The sequence below is a fragment of the Coffea eugenioides genome, chromosome 4, assembly GCF_003713205.1.
Source record: "Coffea eugenioides isolate CCC68of chromosome 4, Ceug_1.0, whole genome shotgun sequence".
NCBI lineage: Eukaryota > Viridiplantae > Streptophyta > Magnoliopsida > Gentianales > Rubiaceae > Coffea > Coffea eugenioides.
In genome coordinates, this window is record NC_040038.1 from 16,608,432 (window position 1) to 16,618,734 (window position 10,303).

The 10,303-nt window shown below is 39.3% G+C and overlaps 1 protein-coding gene across 1 annotated transcript; it reads right to left on the reverse strand.

Annotated features, from left to right (window-relative positions):
- Positions 1-6,256: 6,256 nt before the first annotated feature.
- On the reverse strand, positions 6,257-9,481 carry LOC113768739 (calmodulin-binding protein 60 A-like). Its single transcript, XM_027313201.1, has 5 exons — positions 9,425-9,481; positions 8,447-9,064; positions 7,901-8,061; positions 7,214-7,420; positions 6,257-7,126 (listed from the first exon to the last, which is right to left on the reverse strand). Exons 2-5 carry the CDS (start codon positions 8,970-8,972, stop codon positions 6,533-6,535), a joined length of 1,488 nt encoding a protein of 495 aa, XP_027169002.1. The 5' UTR covers positions 8,973-9,064; positions 9,425-9,481; the 3' UTR covers positions 6,257-6,532.
- Positions 9,482-10,303: the final 822 nt, after the last annotated feature.

A 10,303-nucleotide genomic window follows, 5' to 3' on the forward strand; every position in this document is an offset into this window, starting at 1 on the left:
CGGTTCACGTCTTCTCTACTCCACTTCACGTTTTCCTTTAGTTTTACTTCACGCCTACTTTCCTCCTGAAGTTCCTAGCTTCTTGTTTCATTACAATACCTCCCCCTTGATCGCGAATCTTGTCCTCAAGATTGAAATGCAGGGAATTGTGCTTTGATCTCCTCAGCATCTTCCCAGGTGGCCTCTGCAGGGTCTGTTCCCCACCAGTGGATTAGCTACTGAGTTGCAGCAGCATTCTTCTTTTTTACCATCCTTCTGTCTAGAACTGCCACTGGCTCCACCCTCCAGTGACCCTTCTCGTTTGTTTCTGGTAATTGGAGGATAGGAGTGACCCCATTCCCCACCTTTCTCTTGAGCAAAGACACATGAAAGACGGGGTGGACCCTTGAAGACTTTGGCAAACTCAGCCTGTAAGCTACACTTCCAATCCTTTCCTCTATCTTGTATGGGCCGAAATACCTTGCTGATAGTTTAGTGTTTCCCCTCAGGGCTACTAAACTTTGTCTATATGGTTGTAGTCGTAGGTACACCCAATCACCCTCACTGAACTCCTTTTCACTCCTCTTTTCATTAGCATATTTCTTCATCCTTTCCTGAGCCTGCTTTAGATTTTGTCTCAGCATGTTATCCAATTGTTGCCTTTCTCTAATGTATTCTCCTACTGTACCTACCCTGGACTGCAGGTAGGGCCCTAGAGCCAGTTGGAGAGGGGAGAAGCCATATAATGCTTCGAAAGGAGTCATTTGAATAGCTGCGTGGTGTGAGGTGTTGTACCACCATTCTGCTAAAGATAACCACTGGTTCCATCTTTTAGGTTTCATATGAGTTAGACACCTGAGGTACATCTCAAGCACCTGATTTACTCTCTCAGTCTGGCCATCAGTCTGAGGGTGATAAGCTGTGCTATAGTTTAATTTGGCCCCCAACATACTGAATAACTCTCCCCAGAATTGGCTAACAAATACCTTGTCCCTGTCTGAGAGCATGCTTTGAGGAATTCCATGTAGTTTACTGACATAGTCAATGAAAAGTCTGGCCACCTTTGGAGCATCAAAAGGGTGTGCCAAGCTGATGAAGTGAGAGTATTTGGTGAATCTATCCACTACAACCATTATGGTATCCTTCCCTTCTGACCGTGGTAATCCTTCAATAAAATCCATGGTAACATGGCTCCAGGAGTGTTGAGGAATAGGGAGTGGCTGTAGCAATCCTAGGTAGGCTACATGTTCATCTTTGCGCTTCCTACAAATATCACACTCCAGAACTGCCTTCTTGATCTCCCTGTACATTCCTGGCCAGTAGAACAGCTGTTTGACCCTCAAATAGCTGGCTTGAATGCCTGAATGCCCTCCCAGTTGGGAGTCATGTAGTGTAGTAATAATTTTCTTCCTGGTGTCACCTTGCCCTCCTATGACCAGCCTCTTCTTGTATCTGAGAATGCCATCCTGGTAGGAGTAGTCTGGTGCAAGTGTAGGGGTCAGAAGCACCAGAGATATGGTCTTCTGAGCCCACTCATCCTCTTTATAGCTCTCCATTACCTCTTTGATCCACACAGGCACTGCACAGGAAATGGCAGTGCATTCTCCCACTTCTTCTCTGCCCTGTCTAGAGAGTGCATCTACAGCCAGGTTGTCCCTTCCTTTTTTGTAGTGGATCTCGTAGCTCAATCCTAACAGCTTAGTGAGCCATTTCTGTTAGAGAGGGGTGGTAATCCTCTGATCCAGTAAGTATTTTAAGCTCTGATGGTCAGTGTGTATGATGAAATGATGCCCTTCTAAGTAGTGTCTCCATTTGGTTACAGCAGTTACTAATGCTAGCAATTCTTTCTCATAGATTGAAAATCCCATGTTCTTCTGTCCCAGAGCTTGACTGAGGTAGGAAATAGGTCTCCTGTTCTGCATTAGTACAGCCCCTATGCCAGTGTAGCATGCATCTGTCTCAATAATAAATGGTTGGGTGAAATCAGGTACTGCTAAAACAGGGGTGCTACACATGGCCTTCTTTAGCTTCTGGAAAGCCTGTTCTGAGTCCTCATTCCAGTGGAAGTTATCCCTCTTCAGCAGGTCAGTCAGGGGCCTTGCTATGGCTCCATATCCTTTGACAAACCTTCTGTAGTAACATGTCAACCCCAGAAATCCCCTCAGTTGCTTGATATTAGTTGGGTTGGGCCAATTTTCCATGCATTCTATCTTCTTGGGATCAGCCTGAACTCCTTCTGCTGATATTATATGTCCCAAGTACTCCACCTGCAGCTGAGCAAAAGAGCATTTGCTCATTTTAGCATATAGCTGGTGCTGCCTTAGGACACTCATCACCTCCTTTACATGCTTCACATGCTCCTCTAGTGTTGGGCAGTAGACCAGGATGTCATCAAAGAACACTAGCACATGCTTCATCATCTGTTCTTGGAAGACCTGGTTCATCAAGCTTTGAAAAGTAGCTGGGGCATTGGTTAAGCCAAATGGCATAACCTTGAACTCATAGAGCCCTTGGTGAGTTCTGAAAGCTGTTTTTGAAATGTCCCCTTCCTTGACTCTGATCTGAAAGTAACCTGCTCTCAAGTCAATCTTAGTGAAGAACTTGGCTCCATGCAATTCATCTATCAATTCTTCAATCAGAGGCATGGGGAACTTGTTCTTTACTGTTAGCTCATTTAGTTGCCTGTAATCCACACAGAATCTCCATGTCCCATCTTTCTTCTTAACTAGTAGCACTGGTGAGGCAAAAGGGCTACTGCTAGGCTATATGATGCCTAGTTCCAGCATCTCCTTTACCAACCTTTCAATTTCTGTCTTCTGGATGTAGGGGCACATGTATGGCCTTATTTGAAAAGGCTTGGCTCCTTCTTTGAGGACAATCTGGTGTTCATGGCCCCTGGTTGGAGGCATCCCCTTAGGCTCCTCAAAGACATCCTTGTATTGATCTAGTATTTGTTTGATCTCAGTAGGTAGCTGTCCTGGATTTCCTCCTTCTTCTACTGCCACCAGCTGAGCCACTATCCCATAGGTCTGCTTTCTCAGCCACTTCGCCAACTTTTCTCCCTTGAGTCCCTTCATCTTGGTGTTGATACCCTCCCCCTTCAGCACTACTTCTTGTCTTCCCTGGTGGATTTTCATATTGAGTTCTCTGAAGTTGAACTCTATAGGACTGTGTTTGGCTAACCAATCCACCCCAAGGATCATGTCACGGCCCCCCAACCTTAAAGTGTTGAAGGTATGTTGGAATTGGTGACCCTGCATTTCCCACTGCAGGGGTTTATCCAATCCCCTGGAATCCACCTTCTCTCCATTGGCTACATTGACTACTAAGTTTGGTCCCTGAGTACCTAGCTTTAATTCTCTGGCCAGTTGCTCATCTAGGAAACAGTGGGTACTGCCACTGTCTATTAATGCAGTGACCTGTCTCCCTTTAACAAGACCCTTCAATTTTATAGTTCTATGTCTTGTCCCCCCAGCCAAGGCATGGATAGATACCTCTATGTGTTCATCTGCCATCTCCCCATTAATGCAATCACAATAAACTTCCTCCTCTGGCTCATTAGCCTCTTCCACAGACTTAGTCTCCTCAGCTAACAGGAAATGCACATGTGATTGTTTGCATATGTGGCCCAGGGTATAAGGCTCAGCGCATTTATAACATAGTCCCTTTTCTCTCCTCAGGTTAAATTCTGTAGGGGATATTCTTTTGAATTGGTTCTGGTTGGTGGTTTTCTGGTCTTGGGTTTTGTTGGTGTGTTTGGGGTAGTTTTGGTTCCATCTGGGGGTTGGTGTTATTTTACTGGGAGGTCTTTGATTACTGAAGCTAGTACTGGCAGGTTTCTGCATTTTCTGAATAGCCTTGAGGTTTTTCTCTTGGAGTTTTGCCATTTCAATAGCAACCGCTAAGGTTTCAGGTTTGGACATCTTAACCATATTAACTATCTCCTCCTTCAGTCCGCTCATGAAGCATGCTTTGTAATATGAATCAAACAAGTGGGGTAAGGATGGCATTACCAGGGCTTTGAGCATCTCAAATTTTTCAAGGTATTCAGCCACGGATCCAGTCTGCACCAACTTGTTGAATTCTTCAATGGCCTCCTCTGGACTCCCTTCTCCAAATCTAATACACAGAGCAGTGGACAATTCTGACCAGGGGATGGTCTCCCTCTCATGGAAGACTCCATGGAACCAGATATCTGCTCTGCCCCTGAAGTAAAGTTCAGCTACCTCAGCCTTCATGTTCTCTTCTATCTCATGTATTTTGAAGTACTTATTAGCCTTCCTGATCCATTCTCTTGGGTTATCACCATCAAAAATTGGCAGATCCATTTTAGGCAGCCTTCCACTAATTCTGGTCTCTTTCTTATTGTTTGCTTCCTTCTGTAATTCCATCCTGGATTCGTTTGGTCTAGCTTCTCCTTTTGAGCAGCTACTTCCCTCTAGCTCTTTCCCTCGATCACTGACCTTGGCCATCAATTGAGCCATCATGTTCATCAATCCCTCATACTTTTGATCCAGTCCTTTTAATAACTTCTCAGTAGCATCCTGCCTGAATTCCATGGACCTGATGGCCTGTTCCATTCCCTTATTTTTGTTGGAAAAAGTCCTGACCACACTCCCTAGCTCCACCACGTCTCTTCTCAACGCTTCATCCTGGTTCTTTGTCATCCCTATGGCTCGAAATCGAGCTCTGATACCACTGTTGTGGTACAGAACTGGATAATATTGCAGGAATGGAGATAATTGAAATAACAGAAAAATATAAGTTGCACTCAAGCTGAATTGAATTCGTTGATCATCTTCACTTTTATTGTAGAAACTTCAAATTGGTTACAGAAATGGAAATGGCGGGAAAAGGAAGAAGGGGGAAGAAGAATGCAGGAATATTTTGGAGAAAAGGCTAACAGAAGGATATTCTCCTTTCTGATTACAATAACAAGAATTTTAATTGGATGATCCTAGCCAATACATGATCGTATCCTTTATAGGAAGCTATTCTAACTAACTCCTCCCACTTGCTAATGGAACAGCTGTCACGTGAGAGGGAATCTTCTGGAATGACTGGTCCCAACAATCAGCAAGTATGGCATGAACCCAGAAAAGGCGTGCTTCTCTGTTCGCGCCTTCTGCTTCCCTCACGCCTTCCCCTTTCTTGCTTTCACGCCTTTGTCTTCTTAGTACACTGCTTGATGAATGTCTTTCTCGGTTCACGTCTTCTCTATTCCATTTCACGTTTTCCTTTAGTTTTACTTCACGCCTACTTTCCTCCTGAAGTTCCTAGCTTCTTGTTTCATTACATATAATCATCCAGGACTTTGCACTATGGATTTTGAGTGAAGACATGAAAATAAGGAAAACAAAATCCAGAAAAAAATTGATTCTCAAAATTGAAAGGAATAATCCAGGGGATTAGGATACAGGCATATATGACAATGGAACTCAGAACTAGCCAATGACTAATAGAAAAAGACTAAAGAAAGGAAATTCCCTCATCTATAAAAATAAGACTGCAGATGATCTTGTTTGTGCTAAACCATTTGTAACTGACATTTAAGCAAAAATAGTATCAGCTCCTCTATGACCTGAGTTCATTAAGTTGTGCCCTGTTTACAATCAAAAAAAGCTTTTGACAGCGTTCACAACTATCCTAAACAAATTTTTTTTTTTTATAATTGTAATAAACAATTTTTTTTTAACTATGGTAAACATTTCTTTTAACTGTGGCAAACATGATTTGCATGTAAAGCATTCTTTTTTCTTTTGTTATAAATATGAAGGTCATGGTAAGTTCATGGTGAAATGTATACGCCAAGAATAAAAAATTATGAACATTTTTTAAAAAAAAAAATTCTAATAGACAAGTTTTTAACTATGGTAAAAATTTCTTTTAACTGTAGTAAACATCATTTGCATGTAAAACAATTTTTCTTTTGGTTATGAATATGGAGGTCGTGGTAAGTTCATGATGAAATGTATTCATCACGAATCCAAAATTGTTGCAAAATTTTAGCCGTGGCAGCGTAAACCACATCTCCAGAACAGTGGATAATGGCAAATACTGTTCTTGAGGATTTTTTTTTTTATCAAGGTTTTGGACTGCACAAAAAATGATATATGTTTAAGCACTATCTACACCCTACATTTTGTAAAGAATGTAAAATTGAGACACAACAAATAAAAGAAAAACTTAATTAAGTAGAGTTGCCAGACTATTGTTGGTGGCACAGTATGCTTGAACTAGATTTGCAGCTGATCGGATCCATATTGACTGTATTTACGTGCAATGGCAGGTTCAAATTCACACCAAACACTGTAAAGGAACAATATAAAGGATACAATGAATTATTCTAAGTAGGAACAATATTCTGCTTTTTTCCACTTAAATTCATTGAACAAAACATAGTAGGGAAATTTTATTTTTTGTCTCTTCCTGCCTCTGACCAACAAAAAGAAGAGACAAAAAATAAAATTCACAAAAGGGAAAAGCCTTAGGCTTTCATTAAACTTCTAGAGCTGTATTCCTCAAGAATCCACAATCTCCAGCAAAATATCCATTACTGGATTATCTGCCTTTTGTTTGCAAAACAGGACTTAATTGCAGAAATCCTTTTTAAGGAAATCCATCTCATTGCACTGAATAGCATTTTCCATCTTCTATGTCCTCTATCAGAGAGAACAGGATCTTCCAGGACAACACTAACAGCATTCTGTTGCTCAGTCTGAAGATGGTTGGATGGATTATAATTCTGTGGATACTTATCCTCAACTGAAATTTGAGGAATGAAAGATTCACAATTGCTCAAAACTTGGTCAATTCCACTAAAATAATCATCAAAGGAACTTAATTCAGGATAATCTCCATTGCCATATGGATTGGGCGTTAAAGTATTGTAACCATAAGAATTAGCTGCCACAAGTGGATTTGAGGTGTAATCTACATTGAAACTTAAATCAGGATTATCACCATTGCCATATGCATTTGCAATTGGACTGTTGTTACCATCAAAATCAGCCACCACAAGAGGATTTGGGGAGTAATCAATAGCAAAGAAGCAGGAAAGGGCATATATCAAAGATGCTTCATCATCAAAACTCTTAACTTTCTTCCAATTTTGAAAACCTGTTTCTACCAGATCAAGTGCATGGGCCTGAAATATAGTTGGAAATTACATAATCAAATGTTTGTCAATTATTTGGCAAACATCAACATTTACAAAGAAGAAAAGAAATCATACCTTATCGGATGCAGATAGATTTTCATCGGAAAAATGCTGATTATTGAAGAAAAACCATATCACTTGTCCTACAACATTGAAAACCACAGCTTTCTTCTGCTGAGATTCAGAAGAATGATACAAATACAGTTTCTTGTCAAGTTCACACGTCTGGGCATGACTAACTGTGGCATCCCACTTCTTAGTTGGCATAGTTTTCCCGAGGATCTGCAGGATTTTCAACTACTGGTTAATCCAACAAAGATGAACATAATTTTCAAAATTTGTGCACTAAAATGCAAATGTCCAAGTTACAGTTGAAGTTGATATACTCATGGTGACTTCTACATGGAAGAGAAGCCAATTGAAATCCAGGCCTAGGACTATGACAAGTACATGAAGGCGAGAAGATCAGGGCATACCAAGACACAAACTTGTTGAACACTTACCCTTCCTAGCATCCGGAGCATGCTAATTTATTAGAGAAAGCAAAAGACAAGCAGCCTAATTCAATGAAAGAAGACCTGTGAAAGTGACCTCATTCATCAGATGACTGAATATGATTACCTCAGGATGACATGCTATCTGGAAAATTACGCACTCAAGGGTTATGTGAAATATAGATAAGAGAGAATATTATCATAACACCTCCCATGACAACAGGACCAATAATAAAACAGAGTTATGATATTTTTGAGATAATCTTACATTCCTGAGTGTTGTAGGGTCACGATGAAGTAGAATCAGGAAATCCTTGACAGAATTGACATTTGCATTGCTTAAACGCTTGTGAAATGGTCCATTTCTTCCAATGTTTTTTAACCGCCATACTTCATCATCAATAGATGGAGGGTAGTGCTTCCCGGATGCTACAAAAGACAGCAATTTCAATGAATAAAATCTGATTACAAACTACAAACAAGAAAGAACTGCAAAATGCAAGATTTCAAGTTTATGTTAAATTCTGAGTTCTATTGCATTCCAGAAGCCCCCTAATGTATGGTTGGTAACAATTACGCTCAAATGCAACTTGAAAGTAGCTTATATAGAGCTTGACTCTTCCAAAATCCATGTTTCTTCAGCGCGCAGTTTTACCCACTATGGATATTAGTAGACAATTCCATCCAATATCCACATCCATGGCAAAGAATTTTTTGTTTTAAGTTATATTTGCGACAGAATTTTCTAGCTAATATAGACTCCCAAAAATACTAAGAATGAAGATCCTAAAAAGAAAGAAGATTTATATCTTACATTTGTTTCGAAGATCGTTTCGACGATCCTCAACTGTGAATTGATCTGATAGTGCTTCTTTTACTTGTATTCCACTGTGAGTACTGGGGATTCTTGCCCCCAGCCTGAACTTGCTGAGCTTCATCCAAAGACTGGAATGCTTGAACTTGATATTTTTCACATAACACTTGCCTTTGTTCAGATTTAAGAGCGTCTTTCCTCCAAGAAGGGGCCTTTTCCTTTTCGTCTTGGGGAATTCCTCATTTTCGACAGGTATGTCTTCCCTTTCGGTAACAATATTTTCATTGAACTGCTCAGATGTCCAATTACCTCCTTGGACATCCCCAAAATCTCCATTAAGAGCAACAATTTCGATCTCTGTAGAGGCTAGTGGCCCAGAATTAACAACCTGATTAGTAAGAGGATTAACCAAAGCAACTTCTAAAGCAGTATGCCCTTCTCCTTTTATTTCCAGCCCAGTCAAAACTCGACCAGCCAGTTGCTTGCTGAATTGTAGCTCTAAGCATCTTGTTTCAGAAATATCCATCTGATTCAACAGCAGAAAGTCGACGGACAAGCAGATAGATATGTTCTGTACCTTTTAAAACAGTCACAAATCTTTCAGTTCCTGTTTTTTACCTGGAAATAGATGCCAAGTTGAGTTATATATTGGAATTCAGTTAATTTTACCACAAACTCAAGAACCAAAAATAGCAGCTGAATTTATCCCACATCATGATCATCCAGGATAATTTAATTACATGATGACATGAAATAAGGGGAATTCCAAAAAAATAAAAAGGGTCCATGAAAATTGAATATCAAACTCAAAAGAATATAATAGTGGTACAAGGCTACTATCATGGATGACAATAGGATTAGGCGAAGGCAAAAGAGAAAAGAAAGAAAATGCCATCATTTATAAACATTTGACTGTATGTCATCATGTATAAGCTAGATTAATTGTAACTGAAATTTCATCAAAAATAGCGTCAGCACCTCTATGTCCTCTTAGTTTCACTTGCGCCCTGTTTGCAAACTCAAAAAAGAAAGAATATACAAGAAACATGGTCAGGATGCATTGGAAATTCTGAAAAGTAAATATCACTTCAAATTGTAAAATAATTTGAAGTATCTGTGTACAAAAAACCAAACCAAGATACCCAAACTATTTCCTCATCCAAACGAACTTTTTCTATTAGCTGTGCATAACATTTTTAAAAAAACAAAGACACAATAATTACTTTCTCTGTGAGTTGACTTGTCTGGCTGGCTATTCCTATCCTCTAAGTCAATAACTTTGGGATTAAATTACTTATAACCCCCTATAATTTTATATAATGTCAGATGACTCCCCTAAGATTTCAAAATAGTCACATAACCCCCAATGATTTTATGTAAAGTGAAAAATGGATGGAATGAACAATCAGTTACGGTGTTTATATCAAATTCTCTCTAAAAGTGCGTGTGATAAAATCTTAATCTCTATAAAACTCTCTTGTAATTTGTATAAATATCTACTTTATCTTCTTGTGATTTTTGCATTTATCCACGTAATTCCCCTATACTTTTATATAAGATAATTAAACGGTCAATTGATTTAGCATTTAAGTAAGGTCACTACTGGTAATTTAATTAACGACATTATATAGGCTATTTTTTCTCAAGTTTTCATTTTACATAAAATCATAGAGGGTGAAATGGATATTTTCAAATCTCATGGGGATCATGTGATAATAGACAAAATCATAGGAGGGTTATATGTAATTTATCCATTACTTTGATAATCAAAAAGTTAGATATTCTCATAATCTGATTGAACAAGTTTTCTAATAAAGAAGATAATTGTAAGATATATAAAGCATGATCCTTACCTTT